Raw genomic sequence first — 21901 nt, 5'->3', positions numbered from 1 at the left:
TTTAATATTCGACGAAAAATACGGATAAAATAATACATTTAGTGCTTCTGAACTCAGCTCACTGATTCAAAGTAGCGTCTGCTTTTCAACCAGTCAGAGTTTGCCCACAAATGATAAAAAGCAATATGGCTTCTTCCATAATATAAGAAAACAAGGTTGTGATAAATAGGTTGTTATAATCATAGACTTAGTTTACCCAATCGTTCAATCCCGATTCACTTCGGAATGAAGTAATATTTCTTAAGCGGATTAATTTCGATCCACTTTAATCCTCTTTTCTTAGCGGAATAAGATCAATTCGGTGTAAACGCTTTCTAAATCCACTTCATTTTGAATCGGGATTGGACGGTTAAGTGTAAACTAAGTCATAGACATATGAAATATATAGACCGAGCCTTAGTACGAGGGGTATTTGCAGTAAGGGGGGCACTTGTCTGACTTCGATTATTTTCGTAAGTTCTCGAATATATTCGGCTTCTCATGTGACTGTCATATTGTACTTAGTGATTTTTAATCTAACTATGATATATAAAAATATTTTTGAGTATTACCCTTATGGGTAAACGTAGAGAGCAGTCGTGTTTTGGGTGTCGGAAAGGTTTACGAAAGGAAAACAATTAAAATCAGTTCTTGTTAGAGCTAGAGTAGAGAAGGGATTTAGTAGTTAGACTTAGTGCATAATATAAGCAGAAGAAAAGAGAGTACGAAGCCCCCCGGGGACGAGCTAAATTTTGTGTTAAAGTCAGGAAGGAGCAAAGGGGAGGATAAGAAACTCTTGAGTCTCATACAGAAGCTCAGAGCCAGAATGAGCAATAAAATGAACTGCGATAGAGAAAATATGGCTTCAAAAAGAGCGACTACGGAGGAATTCCTGAATGTAGCTCACGAACAAAGTCGGATGGGACAAAAGGATCAAGAACAATGAACAACGGTTAGTAGTAAGAAGAAAAAACTAGGAAACAGTAAAAAAGATAAGGAGAGAAAATGTGAAAAGAGCGCGCAAGAAGAAAAAAATTTAGTGATGAAATTACTGCGCAAATCGACTAACCAATCACTTTTCAGATGGAAGACATAGAAACAAGCGAGGTGACGACCACTCACAACGCTTGAACAGTGGAAAAATTCTAGACGCTGGCCCCTGTGAGCTAGTGATCAATCGGGACGTGGTCAAACGGGTGTCACTCAACAAGCGTACAGGTAAACGGTAAAGAAAGTGTGACACATGTGGCGCAGGAGAAAGCGGTTAACATGGCGAAAAATGATGCAAGAAGTGATGAGGAATTATAGGAGGCTAAGAGAGGCTTATGTTAACGAAAACAGAGTATTAAAGCATGTTAATGAGATCGACTTTTCACAAGAAAATCCGCAGAAAATCCACTTTGACGAAAATTGGACGGACAATTTTAAGGTTACAGTGAAGATTTCAGACGGTCATAACATCACAAAGAAAAATAGTAATTTCTATAAGATTCTGTACATCTTAAAAAAGAAGAATATTAAACTGCGAAAAAGCATGATGTTAAACTTTAGATCAGGAATGATACAATTTTTAAATGCTACAGAGGCGAATGCAGCGATTAGCAAACTGAATGAAGACTCGCCAACGACAAGAATCTTAGCTATTATAGAGGAAAGGAATACTTTTTTCAAGGGAGTGATACCGATGTATGCAGAGAATTTGGTGGATTTGTTCGAAAATATTATGTATCCCGAAGATATTATAAGAATGGAAAGATTGACAAGAAAAAGATGGGATGAAGTCAATAAGATTGAGACATCGGTTGATCAGCTTATAATTACTTTTAAAGGCAATCAACCAAGAACAAAATTAGAGGGAACACTTCTCAGTGCCAGTGAGACCATTTGTGACGCCGATATTATAATGTTACAAGTGCTTTAGATTTGTCCATAGAAAGAGTAATTGCAAGAATGAAGAGCGCTGCATTATATGCGGCAGACAGGACAGATGTAGAAACTGTCAAAGAGAGCATAGATCCACGAACAAAAAATGCTATGCACATGAGAGGAACCAGAATCTACATATTATTATGGTTCATCATAATGTATCCTTCAGAGAGACTGTACAAATACTAGAAGTAGAGGAAGATAGACCGGCGCAAGTGTACGATAGATACGCTAGACCGGATAATTGGCCGTCTATATAGAAGCAAGGAAAAAGGAAAAGAGGAGAGCTCCACTCCAATACAGAAAAGGGATCCGAGAAGAATAAATTCGATACCAAGTCGAGAAGAAACAAGGGAAAGAGATCTGGACGGAGGAAGTAGAGTGAACTTCGTATCATTCTTCGAATAATTCGGGATTCTTACAGATAATATCAAAGTCAAAAGCAAAGAAACGGATAAACGGATAGAAGAAATAAAAATATTGAATACTACAATCATTTTAATTTGAGAGAAGGAGACATCCTTCAGTAAGGACAGTAAGAACAAGAGAGGCATGGCAATACAGAAAGTAAATTGGGAAACAGAAAACAACAAAGAAGAAAGAAGTGCCTCATTAATAGGAAAAGAACTACAGCAAAACTTGAAAAAACAAAAGAATCTTATAGCCGCTCTCCTGGTTGCAATGGATAGAGAAAGCTCCATAAAAGATAGAAAAATCGGAGAGAGCAACGCATAGAAAGGATGTTAGGGACAGAGCATTAAAGGAAAAAGAAAAGAGATATAGAGAGAGAAGAATTACAGAGAGAGAATTACAGAGAGGAGTAGACAACAGTTCTGAGAGAATGTGAAGAAGGACGAGTCAGATAAGAAATAAATAAAAAATAAATAGCATAAAGACATATTCAAGTAGATAACAGAACAAGAAAATTTATAATGAAAGAGATTCTTATTTAGCTTCAACGTTATTTGTTTTTGAGTTTACATATATTGTTGGTCTCATACAATAAAGTTTTATTATTACGTTAATTTTTTATTTTTGAGTTTATACGCTTATATTGAAGACAATTTTATTAATTTTTAATTATTCAAGTCCTATTGAGTCTATTTGGTTAATTTTATTCATATTTAAGACAGATTGAGCTTTAATTAACATACTAACAGACTTCATAGGTAGAATATAAGTAGTAATATTACTAGTTTAATTAGGCTAATTAGTTTTTTATTTTCGCAATTTTCGCCTAGTTTCCATTTGCATTTTTATTTTTATTATTGATCTCAGAACTGTGATGTATAAAGGTACAAATAATAGATAAGTTAAAGTTAAAATAAGAATCAGACTTTTAAGTTTCTTTAGGATCTCCCGACGAATAGTTTTAATATAACAATATTTAATAATTTGATTAGTAATTAATAATTAATATAGTAAAATTCACTATCAAAATGTTAATTTGGAATTGTAGAGGCTTTAAAATTAAGAAGGAGGAACTAATTAAAAGAATATATGCATATAATATAATTGTCATTACAGAGTTGAAATCTACGAGAAATGTGAGAGTTTATTTATCAGGATATAAGACATATAGAACGGATGAGAATAGAAATAGTGGGGGCGCTGTGATCATTGTCAAAAATGTGATAGAATTTAACATCATGAAGCTCAGGAATCTTAGACATCTAAGTGTGGATAGGATAGGGGTGAACGCTGAAAAATACAAGTCAAAGGATAAATGTCGCGGTATAAAAACAACCGGGGAATAACCTATCGAACGAGAATGGAAAAACCTGTTTGATAACGGCGAGATACTTAAATACTATCGGTTAGAAGATACGTGGGGTTCAGACCACTTTCCCATTGTTTTTGAATGGGATGACATAGTATAAAATACTACAAGAGATCCAATAGGATTACAAGTAAAAGAACGAGATGGGAAGAATTTCTTTAGGAGGCAAGAAGATTATGGGAGGAAAGAAGATGAGGAGAGATCCACATTTGGACGAATACACAAGGTTTTGTGATACTATTAGACAGGCTGGAAATATTAGAGAAGAAAGGATCTAAGGAATAGAGATGGCCGAACCGGGAATAACTCTAATAGTAGGAAACAACAGGTGAAATGGTGGGATCAAGAATGCGAGGAGGCAATAAAGAACAGGAAAGAGTCTCTCAAAAGATTCATGAGTACTAAGACTACGTCTTCATTGAAATACAAGAGATGCAGGGCAGTAGCCAGGAAAACAATTAGGGAGAAGAAACGTAAAGAATTTGAAGAATTCTGTGTCATTGAACAAACACAATAATATGAAATATGTGAATAAAATGAGGATATTCAAGTCTGCCGAGAGAAAAATGAAATGGAACAAATGGTTTACTAAAAAGAGAAGATTGCATAAAAGCAATAGAAGTGTTGGCTCCGAGTACGGAATATCCTCCGATAATGAAGTTCAGTACTGATTTTCCCCAGGACCATTATAGAAAACTAAATGAAAGTATTGAAGTATCGGAACTGAATAGAGCTCTTGCTATGGTCAAGAGAAATTGGCCTCAGGGAGAGATGGCACAGGGTATTCCAAATAAAACAACTACAAGAAGAAATGAAAGGAGTGCTTTTCAGTATTTTTAATAACATCTGGATGACGGGATACCCCAAAGAGTGGCAAGAATACCAAGTATGTTTCGATAAGCAGGAGCAGGAGAAAGTAAGACCGATAGCTTTGGCATCGTGCGTATGTAAGGTCATGGAACGAATAATCAAGAGAGGTTAATATGGTGGACGGAAAAGGAAAATATATTGTCATCCGATCAGAATGGCTTTAGGAGCTCTCTCATATATATATATATATATATATATATAAATATATATATATACATATATATATATATATATATATATATATACATAAAATACATTTATAATATATATATAATAATTTCACACACACACACACACACACACACACACACACACACACACACACATATGTACAGAACATATCTGGCAGAAAAACGTGACAGTCTGCCTCGTGAATCGAGATATTAAGCATTAAAGTTGACCATTTTTTAGGAAATCTGTCATACCGACATAATACAGTGAACTCAGTATGCGCAGTGGTCACGTTTGCATGTTCAATGACCACACACGCATACTGTGCAATCAGATGCGCACGAAATTTAAACTTAATAATATAAAAAAAGAGAACTTATTATTATTGCGAGACGCAACAGTTATTATTGCGAGACGTAAAATTATACACATTGGTGAGAAAAAATTATTTATTATTATTAATTATTTTTATTATTATTATCATTAATATTAATATTATTAATTTTTTATTATTAATTATTTTATATATATAATATTTAATATATATAATAAAATTATATATTTTTTTAATATTAGATATATCAGCCATTATTTCAGTTGGAACTTCAGAAAACATATTGCAACTGCGTTTCGTTTTATAATCTTGAAGCAGTTAGAAAGCGCACAAAACTAAGGGTGCGTCTCCGTGAAGAAGAAATAACGGAACGAAATAGTAATGGAAAGGAAACATAGTGAGGGGCTAACTAATCAGAATGATTCCGTTCCGTTTTTTCATAGTCGGGTTCTCCATGGCAAACATTTAACGGATTTATTACGGAATACGTGAATTTAACCAGTTATCGAATATATCATTGGATGGTCCGACGTAAAGCCACTTTAATCGTTCTCTTCATCCAAGAAGACATCCAAAAAAAAAGCAATTTTCGCACTAAACCGGAAGTAGATTCTTACAATCACGCTTTAGAGCCTTAAGCCTTATGTTATGTCATTGTAGACTAGACTTAACACTACAAATGCTTCGAAGCGTTTGATTGTCCAATCAAAACAAAGAATTTTACTAATGCACCAAAAAATGTTTCAAAGAATTTATAGTAAGTAATTTATACTTTTGACCAAATTAATAGACTAGACTAGTTTCAAAGAATCTATAGTAAGTAATTTATACTTTTGACCATATTAATAGACTAGACTGCTGATGGCAGTGGCGGGGGTAGGAAGATGCGTAGAATGAGAGGCAGATGAATGGATGAACTTCTTTCTCTGTTTATTAAAACTGGATTAGTTGCCAGAGCAACAACAACCAATCTAGTTTTAGTAAAGAGAAGGAAGTTCCATTTATCTGCCTCTCATTCTACGCGTCTTCCTATCCCCATCACTGCCATCAGCAGTCCAGTCTATGGCTACGGTCAATGCAGGGCCAGCAAACTCAAATGGCAGTCGCGAATTCTTCATTATGCGCACCCGGCTCTACCAGAGTGCGCCAGTATCAATGAAAAATGATGTTTTCTCTCATCAGTATAGAAAAATTATATGGTTTTATTGGTTTATCATCAATATTATTATATTTAACACAAATATATTATTGTTAAAATTTTTAAAGAGTTTGTACAGTGAAAGATATCTATTAGATTCGGAAAAAATTAACGGAGACCGACTGGATTTGAACTCGGGATCCCTCGTCTACCAATCCGACACTTAGTCTGTACGACCACGGCTCCTCTCTGTTAGCTGTTTATATTCCGAATCTCTTTCATGACCGCTTACGGTCGTCTAATTCTTACAACAGATTGTCCACCGACTTATATTTCAGTCCCAGGAGACCCTGCAGCTGAGCAATTATTATAATGACCGTTCCGACATAAAACCCGAAATAACTGGGATCGATATAAAATTCACCATAAACCCTGCGGGAATAATCACATTTATCAATTCTACATCGGCGTATAATTATGATTGATACAATGGAAAAAACGACGAAAAACATGGCAAAAGAATAAGTAAAGATAATTGAAACTTATATCGATTTCTACCAATATAGACTAATTTAGACCAATATAAACTAATTTTAATCTTAATTTAACTTATTTTTTATCTTTTTCAGTTCTTAGAATAAATTAAAAAGATCATAGTCATCTATAATTGTATTAAAAATTATATAAATTATATGAATCTTATCTATATTGATAGAAATGGACATTGATTCGTTAGATAATTTTAAGATACGAGCTTAAATTTAACACGCCCATTAATAGTTATATGCATCCTGCCTAAAAAACAGAAGAGCACTACGAAATCTTGCGGCATGTCCCGCGTGTATTGTAATGTCAGGAGGGCCATTAAAGACGATGGACCAATTGAGACTTCCTTGATAGTCCCGAAAATAATGTACAGGAAACCACCCACGAAACAAGAATACAAGCCATACTGTAAACATTATTTACAATGTGATATCTCTAAAAATAGTAAAAAGAAATAGTATAATAAAACAGTAGTAAACCTAAAAATAGCTTAAAAAGATTTGATACGTATATAAAAAGATAACAGAATTCGGGAGCATATTCTTTGAAATTCAAACATCACAGATTTAGAGATCTAAAAAAATATCTATTTACAAAAACTCCTCAACTCTCTCTTGCTATATATACGTTTCTAATTAATCTTATAAATAAATATCCATTTATTCACGTAATCTTAAGTAAATGAGTTGTAATATCTGAAGAGTCAGTTCGGCTAATGCTGCGTAGGCCATACTCTGTGGAATCATAGTCAGACCTAGAGTGATGCCTGCTATAAGATCAGACACGGCCTTAAACTGGGTGTATCATGGTAGCTAGTCGAGAATCGGTACGTATTTCGCCACTTTGAAACGCGGTTTCCGTTCCGAGGTCGGAATTGGCGAACACTCTTCATCAGACACGTTCCTCGCGTGCGATTAATGCTATTCGACGTGGGTATTCTGCTCTCGCGACCACGAGCGTGTTTAAACGCCGAATCTCCTGGCGCTCTTACCGTCGGCCGCCGAGCTCTTGTCATTTGTCATGTGTCTATCTCTAAAAACTCTTGCAAAGAAAATCCTATTAATTGCGCCGATTAATTGTAACGTGCGCGCTGTTGATAATTTGATAAATGCTCGCAGGAACACGGCGTCAGGTGCTTTGACAAAGAATTAATAACAGCTGTCAGCTGAATTAATGAACAGCCACTGCGTTTTATCTCTAATTCTCTCGCGATAAGACTCGCAGCTTCTTTTTCTTTTTCTTCCTTTTCTCTTTTCAGCTTTCCTGAAATTGACAGGGAAAATAGTCGAGTTCTCAGAAAGAGAAAGTCGTTTTCGTTTTGCCAAAATTTTATTGCGTTTTCGCGCGATGCTGTGCGAAGAACAGAATTATAATCGGTAGGCTGATTAATTGCACGCAATTACTCGATACAACTAATAATTCGGAGATTTTGCCATATTCGGAATCTAACAGAAATTTTTAATCGGAAGATAGTCGCGCACATGGCAGAGAGAGGCAGTGCGTCATTGCGTTACATTGCGTTTCTGCGTTTCTTTTCTATTTTTCACCGCTCTGTGTTAGAAACGGCATTGCTAACTACAATTATCTACAAAAACAAAAGGTGCGCTGTCGAATAAAAAAGTGAAAAGTGAAACGTGGCGTCTCGACGCCTCGCGATGCTCTAATAATCAATTATATAATAATATACAATAATAATAATAATAATTGTAATAATATTATTAAAATGACAACAATAATTAATCTAATAATATTATTAAAATGACAACAATAATTTATAAATAATAATAATAATATTAATAATAAACGTGACTATAACTCGATAGAATCTCTAAGTAAAAATCCATTTTGAACATAGTGGAAGCGTATTTGGTTTCATCGCACACTTGGAACACGATATTTTTGTAGACAGATATTTTGGCGGACATTTAACACAGTTTTTTGTTAACTTGATCGATCTGCTCGTCGACAGATTCTCTGGGAGGTCCCCTTAAATTTATTCGGTTCGGACCCGATCATCTGTATGAGCTGCAGTACCTCCTGGTCGCTGATGTGTGTGAAACATGTCAATGACTTCATGCACGTATACAATTGCTCTTTTGCGGGAGTGAAGTAGCCGTTGAAGTATTGCGGCAACACCATTGTCAGCTCCACTGCGACATCATCGGACACCTATAATATACATATACGTAAAGACATTTGGAAATACGTCGCGCCTTTCTTGTACAAATAAAAAAAAATGCAAATGAAGATATTATGATTGCACGAGACACACAAGAATTGTCAAAATATGATATAAATTGCGCTCGCGAAATATTTAAAACTCTAAAACTCCATTTTATGTTTATTTCGAAATTGATTTAATTGAATTAATTTTTTTTATCATAATAATAAAAGAAACAATTACATTCAGTTTCTTCTTTTGCACACAAAACAGACAGAGAAGTTATATTAAATGTATTAAACTTGAAAGACGTCTGTATAAATATTTTGCCTGTAGTTTTAACAATCGTTAATATGTGTATATTACCAAACGCATGTGTGTTGATATTGAGAACTCGATCTCAATTTGCCGTGCACATCGTGTTATTACATCTCGCGCGTATACTCGCAGGACACCGATAATAATTGACGACTTACCGCTGCGCAAGATTCGATCTAACATGGAGATTTAGATAGGTACTTTAGAAATGCTGTCTTTCGGTCTAAAAGTCGCCGTAGATTTTTGCTTTTGTTCATTTTCTGCAAAAACAGTATCCGATTTCTGGAGAGATATCTGTTATCACGCTACCCGCTCCCTGCCGCGATTAAGAGAGCTTCACCATATACTCGTTTGCGCGCATACAAACGAACATATGGTGAGTCATGTATCCTTTGTGCCGTTTTTTTTATTAATGGTAAATATGAATATTCTCTATTTTTTTTTGTTTGCTCGTTCATTGAGTTACCAGGCGGGACGTTCATGTCGACGTTTGCGTTTAGCATTGATAGATTTACAGAGCTAATATATTTCTTTTTTCTTTATTAATAAAGACAGCATTCTTTCTTAAGGCATGATGCGAGCTTGTTTCTCTTACGACATCGGCAAGCACGCGAAAGCGACGTCACAAATTGTGCATCGAAGAACCGATCTAACTTCAGATTCAATTTCGATTTGTATCTTTTCCTTTATGTTCCTGTAATTTATATAAATAAAATAAATAAAACAAGCAAAGTCTACGAAATATGTCTTGTAAGAAAGAAATTTGTGCAGAAAAAAATTTGTACGTTAAAACTGAATGATAATCTTTACAGAATTATAGTCTTCAGTAAGATGTCTTCGATACGCGAAGCACTTGCAATGATGAGTTACGAGAAAATGAAAGCGAGAATCGGCGAGAGATGAGAATGTTAATTGGACAGGAAGGATACAGGACTACAGTTACAGAATACAGACTTTTTACCTCCTTGCAAACAAGGTTATGAATGATGGCCGCGCCACGGATCTGCAGAGCTTCCGAATTTGAGAGCAACGAGTGTACCGCGACTTTGATTGTCATCCTTATGTTGTTAATGTTGCTACTGATGTTCTGATCTTGATGCTGCCATTCTAGATATATAGAGTAGTCATTCCGAGCTGCTAAGATTCTCGAACATATTCGCCAACTATTTGAAGTTAAAATATTGACATCACAGATTTTTAATAAAATTCGAAAATACTACAGTAAGTAGTGTATATTCTTTTTATTATTTTATAAAATCGAAAAATTCCAGTATAAAGCAATAGTAAATTGCGAGACATTATTAAATGATTATTATTTTAATAATTCCGTTTGCGCTTACAAATTGTGCTAATGTAAGTTGTTCCTCTAGTGGATGCCGATCGATATCAAAGGCATAAGTCATGATGATGTGCTCTATCTTGATGCAACAAGATCATATCATCTTTCAGTGCGGCGACGGACAGCACATTCAACAATTTTACTCGTACATCGCTGCCTAATGATTTATCGTAGAGGACTCGATATGAAACCATTTATATTTTATATAATTTATAATTTATAAATAATTTATATTTTAACAATGTGTTTTTAGAAGCAAATATTAAAAACTTATCTTAAAATCAATTTTTAATAAATTATTCAACTTAAAAATCCTTTTAAAATTCAGAGTTTGATAAATTAAGCATAATTCCAGAAATATTGAAAACCCTGCATCCCTGTACTCTTTGATAACTCACCTACGAAGGAAATTATCGCCTAAAGCCCAAAAACCTTCATTCTCCAAGACACAGTTCGTCCAAGCACGTTTGTTCTTCGTCGTTCAATTTTTCCTTGAGAGCGTCTACCAGACCATCGTATTCCGCTTGTACATCTATCAAGTCTTTGAATACAGTTGGCGGATCACGGTAGCGTTTCTTCTCTTCTTGTTCACGCTTTTCGTCTTCCTCCATCTGCATTACTCGCTCAGATGGCAACATTTCCGCATTTTCTCCATCAGACGCCTGTTGTTGCGTTTCATCGATTGCACCTTTGACAAACAATAAACATTATTCTTATAATTATAAAAATTTCTTAGATTAGCCACGTGGCTATGTCGCTCAATTTTTGCATTTAAAAATATAAAATTATAAGATATAGAAATATAGAATTATAATACATCTTTATTATGAAATATAAAAAGAAAACGAAAAAATAATTATAAAGTTGTAATAAAATAAAATAATCACAGATATAAAATTCTATGTACTTTCGTTTTCCGCCATATCCATGCAGCAATTGCTCGGTCCGGTATTGTTGCTGTCGCTGCCAGTGACCTCCTTGCTATCCTTTTCTTTCGTTTCCTTCTCCTTCTTCTTCTTCTTCTTCTTCTTTCGCTCTTTCTTCGCTAAGTTTTCGTTTATAATGTTTCTCCGCTCCTCTAACGCGATTGAATTCAATCTGCAAATATGTGCAAAATTTCAAATGAAATACTCATAAAAGTTTAAATAATAATCACGCATGAAGTTGTACCTTGCTTCCTCGATGACTGTATTTAGAAGTTGATATTCCGGCGAAGCTTCTCTCTGAATTCTCGCTTCGATAAATCTCTGGTCGACCGTGAACCCTGTAACAGAGCATCCGAAAGATGCTCTGTTACTAACGCGCGCAAATGCGGCCCGCGCCATCCGAGGCCGCCCGAACATTCCCGACCGCGACCGACCGACACACGCGCGCCGACGAGCTGTCACGCAGCGACAACGTGACAGCTATTGTTACATTAACAAACGCTAACAAACTAAACGGTGACACATGGCGCGGATAGGGGTATAAATATCCGACGAATTTTAAGACGAGAGACCAGTCCTATCCGCTCCTCCGACCTGTCCAACACCGACAACCGTTCCGACCAGAACAGCGAGAGAAGATTCTCTCAGCGAATACCGAGCGTTCTCCGTATTCCTGTTCTATCCTTTCTCGAGAATTCGGAGTGTTCTCAGCTTTCTCGCCCTCGCAACGAATACCGAGCGTTCTCGATATTCTTGCATCTCCCGTCTGGGGAAAATCAGAGGTTCTCAGATTTTCCTCCTCCCGACAATACCGAGAGTTCTCAGTATTGTCACTCCATCTCATCTCGAAAGTCGGAGCGTTCTCGGACTTTCCCGCGACGTCCGCCCCACGTGTCACGGCGAGCGTCAACGGTTGCCTAGCAACGCACACGCGCAGGCCCGGTTGCCTGGCAACGCGCATACCGATACGAACCCGGCATCCGACGAGCGAACACCGAGCGCACGTCCCCGCGTCCGTGCCTAGCGACAAAAATCCGAGCGCGCAGGGACGATCCGTTACATGGCGCCCGAACAGGGACCGTTTTAAGGAATAAATAAGAAGAAGGGGATAGCCGATACCAGCCTGGGTACAAACTCTCTCAAAACCAGACGCCCTTCGTGTAGCACAGGCATTCGGTATCGACACAATCGCGACTCTCGAAGACCTCCGCCGCCGATTACGAACGTACGCGAACACTCATTCACACATTATGCCTACCGTAAAAGCCGGAACATCCACCGACACCGAAACCTCCCCAGTCACCCCATCGCTTTCCGGTTTACCCTCGGCAGAAATGGGTCACGCAAAAATCATGAATCAAATCCGGAAATGGGGGTGCCACTTCGACGGCCGCGACCCTCTCTCCTTTCTGGAAAGACTTACCGAATTACAGAGACAATATAGATATTCCAACGAGACTATGCTAGAAGGGCTGCCCGAGTTACTTAAAGGCAATGCACTGTCCTGGTATCGCAATAACGAGAACGAATGGTCGGGCTGGGAAGATTTCTTAACCGATTTCCGTCACTTCCTACCGCGTCGCTATCAGATAAAATTGGCACAAGAAATTCGCGACCGGAGGCAACACCCCGACGAAACATTCTCGCAGTACGTTACGCATATGCTCACATTAATGCGCCGCGCGGGAAATCACTCGACACCCGAAAAAATAGACCGACTCTACGAGAACATGAGGGCCGAGTATAAAATGTTCGTCCGAATTAACGAAAGAACCACGTTACACGATCTTACAGACCAAGCCACCGAATACGAAGAAATACAAAAAGCTCGCGTAATAGAGAATAAAGAAGGACGAGAATGTCGACGCGTGAATACGGCCACGCCATCGCAACCAATCCCCTACGATCGCCAGAATACGTGCTGGAGATGCAAGCAATGAGGTCACGATCGTTTCTCGTGCAAACGACCTCCCCGGAAATTTTGCTCGCAATGCGACAAAGACGGGGTACTGACGAAAGAATGCCATCCCCGTCCGGGAAACGCCCCGACGGCCGGGGCCGCCAACAACACACCCCGGCCGGAAAACTCGCGGACGTAGAATACACCACGTCCACACATCCGCGTTCGAATCGGCACGCGCAACTTTTCCGCACTCATAGACACGGGGTCCGAAATCTCAATGATAAATTCTGAGACCGCGCGCTACGCTCAAGAAATCGGTTGCGAAATTACCCCCGCCAAAAGCCAGATCCATTTAGCCGATGGGGCACTCGCCCATATTAACGGAAAGATTACGCTACCTCTAACCACCCACCACCAAGATATCAGCCACCCCTTCTAGATCCTACCGACTCTAGACAGTACGATCCTGATCGGTATAGACCTATGGGCCCGCCTCCGCTTGACACTACTCCCTCCCTCCGCAACCACCGGACAATATCACCCCTCCTATGCCGTCACCGCCGTTTTGGCACGCCGCACGCCCCGAGAAGAACGCGAATTAACAGACTTCCTGAATGTCGAACTGGCCAAATTCGAGGGCGTGAAAGGGCCCACCGACCGCATTACACATGTCATCCGAGTAAAAACCCCCGTACCGATCAAACAGCGATATCGCCCCCGAAATCCCGCGATGCAAAAGATCATAGACGAAGAAGTGCAACAGATGGAGGATGAAGGCATCATCGAGCCCTCCTCCAGCGCGTGGAGTTCCCCCGTCGTGATCGTCCGGAAAAAAGACGGCAAGCGACGGTTTTGCATCGATTTCCGCAAGGTAAACGAAGTAACCGAACGAGACGCGTATCCGCTGCCCTACATCGCCGCTACACTAGACAAACTCCGCGGCGCGCGCTATTTGTCTACCCTCGATCTCAAACAGGGATATTGGCAGGTACCCCTCGCCCCCGAAAGCCGACCGGTAACCGCGTTCACAGTGCCCGGACGAGGGCTGATGCAATTCAAAGTCATGCCGTTCGGGCTACACTCTGCACCAGCCACGTTTCAACGCCTCCTCGATAGCATACTCGGTCCCGAACTCGAACCGAACGTATTCGTATATCTAGACGACATCGTCGTCGCCAGCCCGTCTTTCGAATCACATCTAATACATCTCGCAGAAGTTTTCCGCCGACTGCGTGACGCCCGCCTCCGGTTAAATCCCGAAAAGTGCCATTTCTGCCTTACCGAGCTTAAATACCTCGGTCATGTAATTAACCGCCGCGGCATCCAGACCGATCTCGACAAAATTAGCCATCGCCCAATGGTCCGCACCTACCAATGTCAAACAGATTCGACAATTCGTGGGAGTGGCCTCTTAGTACAGAAGGTTCATACCGAACTTTTCCACCACCGCCGCCCCACTGACCACATTAACAAAAAAGGGCGTCAAATGGCAATGGGGAGCAGAGGAAGAGAAATCATTCCGCGAACTAAAAAAGGCATTCACTACCGCCCCGGTCCTCGCCTGCCCAGATTTTAATCGGCGGTTCATACTACAGACCGACGCAAGCACTCACGGACTCGGGGCGGTCTTGACACAACACCTGGAGGAGGGCGAACGCGTAGTCGCATACGCTAGTCGAGCGCTCAACGGGGCCGAGCGAAATTACAGCGCGACCGAGCTCGAATGTTTAGCGGTCGTGTGGGGAATCCGACATCTGCGCGGCTATCTGGAGGGCTATGAATTTACGGTGATAACCGATCACCAGGCCCTCCGATGGCTGCAACGCCTAGAGTCTCCGACGGGGCGATTAGGCCGCTGGGCGCTCGAGCTCCAGCAATACACCTTCGATATCAAATATCGGAGGGGGCAGTTGAACCGCGTGGCCGACGCACTTTCCCGACAGACGCCCGTGCATTCCACGCGCCAAGGAAGCCCATGCCCTTGGTATAAGCGGCAATTCCACCGGGTGAAGGAAAGACCTGCCGATTTCCCCGAATATCGGATCGAGAACGGGAAGCTGTACCGCCATTTCCTACATTCGACCGACTTTCGCGAGGTTCCGGCCGACGAACAATGGAAGGAATGCATGCCGCGAGAAAAACGTACCGAAATACTGCGGCGGTTGCATGATGAACCGACAGCCGGCCACCTTGGTATCGCCAAAATGATCGCTCGTGCTGCGCGATTATACTACTGGCCTGGCATGTTTTCTGACACCGCCCGGTACGTTCGAAATTGCCAAAATTGCCTCGCGCATAAATCCTTGCAAAACCGACCCGCCGATTTTTTACACACGGCCCCCGTGTCTTATCCGTGGGAACAAATAACGATCGATCTAATAGGACCGTTACCCCGCTCGGTAAATGGACATTCGTGGCTACTAGTGATGCAGGACCGTTTCATAAAATGGGTGGAATTACAACCACTCCGCCGTGCCACCGCCGCCGCCGTCGCGCAAGCCGTCGAAAGTCGCATCATATACCGACACGGATGTCCACGCACCCTCGTCTCCGACAACGGGCGACAATTTATCTCCGGCCAATTTAGAAAGATGTTAGAAACGTTTAATATTTCGCACCGCACCTCCCCCCTGTACACGCCCCAATGCAACCCGGTGGAACGAACAAACAAAACCGTCAAAACCATGATCCGCCAATATGAATCGCGATCATCGTCGTTGGGACCGAAACCTTGAGGCGTTGCAGTTCGCCTATAACACGGCGTGGCATGAAGCCACCAGGTATAGCCCGGCGTTTTTAAATTATGGGCGAGAGATAAACAGCCCCCTCCCCGCGGATCAACGCGACATCACCGTATCGCCACCCGAGACGAATTGCCGCATCCTCCGGGAAGCATATGAAGTCGTCCGCGCCAACCTCGCGCAGGCATTTCAGAGGCAGGCGAAATATTACGACATGCGACACCGCGCATGGAAACCCGTCGTCGGAGACAAGGTGTGGAGGCGCGTGCACATCCTATCTAATAAAAACGAGGCCGTTGCGGCAAAATTAGCGCCGACATACACCGGACTGTTAACCGTACGCAAAATAATATCGCCGATAGTTTTTGACTTGCGCGACAACCGGGGAAAGTGGCATCGACATATACACATACATGACTTAAAGCCGACTCCGGACAACGACGTAAACAAAACCGACGAAACCGACAACAACTAAGACCGTTTAAACAAAGCGAGTTTACCAGATAACTTGAAAATCTGACAAATCACGCGAAGCCACGAATTGCTCCGGCTCCGCGCGGGGTAGATTTTTTTATACCATGAAAGGGGTATAAATATGCGGGATTTCCGATCCGAGGAAAAGTCCGCATCAGCAAGCATAGCAGATCAACGGCATATTACATCGCGCTACGATCCCGAGTTCGAGATCCTATGGGAACGACTCGCGACCACCGCCGAGGAATCCGGACCTCGCTACCAACCCGCCACCACGACGGTCAAACCAGCCGCCAAACCAACCATTCGGAGCGTCACCACCGTCCGCCACCCGATACGAATAGTGCCGGCTGTGGGCACGAGGGTGCAGCGATCCACCGCGAGCAATGAGCGGAAGCTTCAAGGTCTGCTCCAGACGCCGCCACCGCCACCGCCCAGAGGAGGTAAAAAATATACCGTCTCTCCGGCCAACCGGTGCGTGGCAAAATTAGCCGAACTCTTCGGCAGCCTATCGGACCTGTCCGATGACGAAGGAGGATTTCCGTCGGCGCGGCCCAGTGTCAAAACCACCACCGATACCAAGCCGACCGTATCCACCGCCATGGTCGCAGCGCGGGACCACCGTTCCAACGCCTGCAAAAATCCGACCGTATCCACCGCCACGGTCGCAGCGCGGGACCACCATTCCAACGCCTGTGAAAATCCGACCGTATCCACCGCCACGGTCGCAGCGCGAGACCACCGCTTCATACCAGCCAGCTCATCCGCAGACAAACGACCGAGATCCATACTCGCGGCCACCGAGAGCGGCGGCATTCCTCTCGTCCCGGCCGAGGCAGCATCACCGCCCACCGACCGACCGACGATGCCCTCGTTCGGACCAGCAGGACCGCCGCCGATCGAGGTGATTGTAGCCGACGGGATCTGTATAAGAGTGCCCTATTTCGCGGCTCACATCTCCCGCTTGTACAAGGCGTGCGTAGGAGCGCGTAAATTTGTACTGCGTTTCAACAGGCAGGGTGAGTGCCATTACAAGCGGGAGGTGTGATGCCCGAAATAGGAACATTTAAGTTAACGAAGGGGGGAGATGTAATAGAGCATCCGAAAGATGCTCTGTTACTAGCGCGCGCAAATGCGGCCCGCGCCATCCGAGGCCGCCCGAACACTCCCGACCGCGACCGACCGACACACGCGCGCCGACGAGCTGTCACGCAGCGACAACGTGACAGCTATTGTTACATTAACAAACGCTAACAAACTAAACGGTGACACGTGGCGCGGATAGGGGTATAAATACCCGACGAATTTTAAAACGAGAGACCAGTCCTATCCGCTCCTCCGACCTGTCCAACCTCCACCGATAACCGTTCCGACCAGAATAGCGAGAGAAGATTCTCTCAGCGAATACCGAGCGTTCTCCGTATTCCTGTTCTATCCTTTCTCGAGAATTCGGAGTGTTCTCAGCTTTCTCGCCCTCGCAACGAATACCGAGCGTTCTCGATATTCTTGCATCTCCCGTCTGGGGAAAATGAGAGGGTCCTCAGATTTTCCTCCTCCCGACAATACCGAGAGTTCTCAGTATTGTCACTCCATCTCATCTCGAAAGTCGGAGCGTTCTCGGACTTTCCCGCGACGTCCGCCCCACGTGTCACGGCGAGCGTCAACGGTTGCCTAGCAACGCACACGCGCGGGCCCGGTTGCCTGGCAACGCGCATACCGATACGAATCCGGCATCCGACGAGCGAACACCGAGCGCACGTCCCCGCGTCCGTGCCTAGCGACAAAAATCCGAGCGCGCAGGGACGATCCGTTACAACCCAACACTTACCCAGTACTATTGCTTAATGTTTCTATTAACGGGCCTAAGGCCTGGCCAATGGGCCTAGAAATAAATATACTTTGTATTGTTGGTACAAAATAAATTAAATAGATATTTGTATGGTAATTTAAAATATTTATAATAAACATACGTTTGTAATATTTCTCTCGGTAGATCAAGAATAAACTTGGGAATGCCCTTGTTCACCAGAAAGTTGCTAACCTCCTGAGTAAAGGAATTATAATTATGCTTGAAAATACGTGCCTGGTCTGGAAGAATGAAAATCATTTATCATTAAAAAATTGGATAACTCTCGAGTATTAAAATTTATTCTTAAATCATAAAAAAAAAATAAAAAATTCTTGGATGATAAAAAAAAACAATAAAATTAAATCGGATGTGTAATTTTCAAATAAAGAAATGTCGAGTATTTCTCTAATAAGTTCAAGAGGATCTCATGTAACAAAATCGAATTTCTTCAAGAAAAAAAATTATAGAAGCAATTCTCGATTTCTTTGATAAGTTAAAAAGTAAATTTATTATACATAAAAAGAGATGTGACACAAGTTAGGGATGGTCAGTTAAAGATGGAAAAAGAAGAGATGAGAGTAGCGGTCGGGACTCTCGACAATTTATGTGGTCACATGTTATCGCATCAGCTGGCGATACTCACGCGAACGTGGAGGTTCCCAGGCCGTTTATGTACTCCAGGAAGACCGTGTAGGGCAAGTAAGTCTCGCCCAGCTTCTCGACTCGCTGCGGATCCCTTAACTCCCACCCTGAAACACGAAGTGCCGGCGGACGGTCGCCATTAAAATCACGTCCGGGAAAACCGCAATGTCAATTTCGCGGCAGCTGCGCGGCCAGTTTTGTTCACCAGAGAGTCGAGAGGAGAGAAGAGAAAAAGAGAGCGAAAGAGAGAATGAGAAAGGTGGTGAACACCCGCCTCCTCCTGGCATTAGTGGCAACGTAATTTTAAAACTATGACAAATCTCGCGCTTCCCTGCGAGAAATCGCCGAAAATAGACGCCCGCGGCATGCATTCGAGCCGCGGCCTCTTCTAGAATGCAAAAGAAAGACGCGCCCCGACGGAAGTGAAGAGCAGAGAGAGATGAAGAAGCGGGAAGAAGGCGTTTCTCATGTGTTTTGAAAACTGAATCTTCCGAGGGAACGTGGTGATAGTGTGGTAGGCAAATTCTTACCTCGAAAAATAGTGAAATCGATGCGATTCGTGAGACAAAAGCGAGGAGAAGAGAGATTACGGCTAAAAAATATATAGGAAAATGTAATTAGTCCATATCAAGATATAAATGAAGAGATTATTCGGGGAAATTTCGAAGATATGTGATTAGGATTTAATAGATGTTATATATAAATGTATTATCTAATTAGTGCATCAAATTCGTTAAATTTTCTAGCCAAAACCCCAATTTAGAAGTTGGAGCCTCTTCCGAATGATTGATGGCGATATTTTAACGTAGATTTATATTAGAAATCACAGTCACAGAACTATTATTTCACAAATGTGTAGAATTATTATTTCACAAATATAATAATTTTCCAAAATTTTCCTTCCGTCTTCCACACTCAAGTCTCTCTCTTGTTACTTGGTACCGGAGAGCTTCACTTCCGGCTGCATCGGAAACCGGAAACGTTCTCGCGCGAGCACTCACGTATCAAAAAGAGCGGTGTCAGCACTGCTCAAGGAGAATGGATGAAAAGCAAGAGGGAAAAGAGGGAAGTTGACTTTCCTTCTTCGCTCTCTTCGAGAGCGCTCTCGGGAGCGGAAAACGACTCGCACGCGGACTGCCGGTGCTCGGAGAATGAGACATCGACGTTGAAGGATGATCAGAGCCCGCGTAGCGTGCGCGCACTTCCGAAATTGATCGCGCTCCTGAAACCGCCGGTCGAAAAAAGGGGTAATCGCTGGAAAAAGAGCGCCTCGAGCGAGTTTATTATTGGACAAGATGTGAATCGGCGATGTTCACGAGCGTGACCAGTCGAGATACTGATGGGACCGGAGAAAAGAGAGTATTTTTTCACTTTTTTGTTATGCCAAAAAAATAGTCGTTGCGCAGGTCATAATATACTTCTCATTGGAAGAGTGAATCGCAATGTGATCCAAAAATAATCACATTTATAGTTTGTATAATTAAATGGACAATCAATTAAGAATTCTCTAATCGGTTCGCGAATAATAGTTTACCGATTATTTTCTTTGCGTCAATCAACGATCGCGAAGTGATGCCAATTGTAGATTCGCTGAGAAGATCATGTGTGGGTGTATCACAGATTCCTCGGAAGAATATCTTTGATGTGTATTTTAGAGCGCATAATCACGCGTAATCACGCCGAGTTCTCGTGGGCAAGAAATGAGCGTGTCGGTTGATTTCGCGATGTCGCAAAGCGAGACCGCGTGCATTACAATTACACCGCGCGTTAGTCACGTGCGTATTTTAGTCAACGCGGATACGGTAATGCGAAGGGTCGTAATGATTTCATCGCGTTGCTTTTAGACGCACGTCGGTGTCGCGATTATTACTTCCGCGACACCGTTTGACACCGTTTGACGTGATGGCGGCCATGTCAGCTCTCACGGAGGAATCACCAGGGAGATATTCGGTAAAGTTTTAATGCGATTCCAGGAATACCAAGCGGCTGGCGCCCTTGCCTCCGGTCGCTGCTCCGCTGCCTCGCGCGCTCGCCGCCGAGCGCCACCGTCCACCGAGGAAGCAGACGTTGGTGTCACGACTAGAGTGGTGACTTCCGCTTTCTTCCCCGTCGGCCATTACGCGCATTGTGTCGAGCGGACTTGTCGTGGCATTCATCGGACACGCAGCGGCCACACGTCTGGCAGGGAGAGGGAGGAGAAAGACTCCGGCATCAACGTCGTCAACGTGTCACCGTGTCGTGACCGGTGCGTGACCGCGCCTGTGCAGTGTGAAGTGCCGTGTACGCGTCGAAGTCTGTCCAGTGTCGCGAGTTCCGTCCCGCCGGCTCCGTGCGACCATGTGCGACGCGCCGCACCTGTTGCGCCGGGTGCCCTCTGCCTTTCTCACATTCTGCGCGCCTCCACCTCTCTCGCTCGCGCGCGAGATGCGTGCGCTCGTTCTCTCTCGCTCGCGCGTGACCGGTTGCCATCTCGCTCTCTTTCTCACGTGTGACGTGTCTCTCTCTCTCTTGTGCTCGCCGTGTGTGTCGCTCCTCCTCTCACTCGTGAGCGATCAATCGAGTGTTTCTCTCTCGCTCGTGAGTGACGTCTCTGCACGCGTTTTCCGCTGCGTCTCCGCGCCCTGCGTTTTCCCGCATCGCCTAGTTTCGTCGCTTTTATTCACGCTTACAATTGTCATCGATTTCCGCGTGCGTTTCGTTTTACCCGCGCCCGCGTTCCGTTTCGTTAGCAAACGTGTGCCGTCTCGTTTTCCGTTCGTGTCGCGTTTCGTTCTAGTCTGCGTTTTCCCAGCGTTTCGCGAGCG

General features: G+C 42.7%; 2 protein-coding genes and 1 pseudogene across 10 annotated transcripts; 1 reads left to right on the top strand and 2 right to left on the bottom strand.

The window, feature by feature from the left end:
* Position 1: 1 nt before the first annotated feature.
* Positions 2–10725, top strand: LOC105429632 (uncharacterized). Of its 8 annotated transcripts, none has more exons than XM_089077179.1 (4): positions 2–931; positions 1063–1197; positions 4967–5160; positions 5303–8144. In XM_089077179.1, exons 1-3 carry the CDS (start codon positions 922–924, stop codon positions 5089–5091), a joined length of 270 nt encoding a protein of 89 aa, XP_088933305.1. In that variant the 5' UTR covers positions 2–921; the 3' UTR covers positions 5092–5160; positions 5303–8144. The 8 variants fall into 8 exon arrangements, 2 of the variants coding, with proteins under 2 accessions (XP_088933305.1, XP_011641046.2); XR_016139343.1 differs by lacking the exons at positions 2–931; positions 1063–1197 and adding an exon at positions 10594–10725 and having other exon boundaries at positions 2163–5160; positions 5303–5817; positions 6537–10444; XR_016139342.1 differs by lacking the exons at positions 2–931; positions 1063–1197 and adding an exon at positions 10594–10725 and having other exon boundaries at positions 2163–5160; positions 5303–5817; positions 6142–10444.
* On the bottom strand, positions 8055–10313 carry LOC148936856 (uncharacterized). The gene is made up of 2 exons (XM_089077181.1): positions 10185–10313; positions 8055–8913 (listed from the first exon to the last, which is right to left on the bottom strand). The coding sequence occupies exons 1-2, from the start codon at positions 10278–10280 to the stop codon at positions 8686–8688; spliced, it is 324 nt and encodes a 107-aa protein (XP_088933307.1). The 5' UTR covers positions 10281–10313; the 3' UTR covers positions 8055–8685.
* Positions 10726–10956: 231 nt separating the features above from the next.
* On the bottom strand, positions 10957–19265 carry LOC105429630 (uncharacterized; annotated as a pseudogene). The gene is made up of 6 exons (XR_016139192.1): positions 19099–19265; positions 18577–18694; positions 18435–18488; positions 11733–11852; positions 11470–11660; positions 10957–11250 (listed from the first exon to the last, which is right to left on the bottom strand). The product of XR_016139192.1 is annotated as an uncharacterized LOC105429630 (transcript).
* Between the last annotated feature and the right edge of the window lie 2636 nt (positions 19266–21901).

Source organism: Pogonomyrmex barbatus, unplaced genomic scaffold (genome assembly GCF_055798465.1).
Source record: "Pogonomyrmex barbatus isolate J1 unplaced genomic scaffold, ASM5579846v1 scaffold2, whole genome shotgun sequence".
Lineage (NCBI taxonomy): Eukaryota > Metazoa > Arthropoda > Insecta > Hymenoptera > Formicidae > Pogonomyrmex > Pogonomyrmex barbatus.
This window is presented reverse-complemented; position numbering and strand designations above follow the sequence as displayed.

Coding starts and splice junctions, on each gene's coding strand:
- LOC105429632 (XM_011642744.2), top strand. CDS start 1,223: ATGTGGCGCAGGAGAAAGCGGTTAACATGGCGAAAAATGATGCAAGAA.
- LOC148936856 (XM_089077181.1), bottom strand. CDS start 10,280: ATGACAATCAAAGTCGCGGTACACTCGTTGCTCTCAAATTCGGAAGCT. Junction 8,914..10,184: donor ATAACCTTGTTTGCAAGGAG/GTAAAAAGTCTG, acceptor TGTATATTATAG/GTGTCCGATGATGTCGCAGT.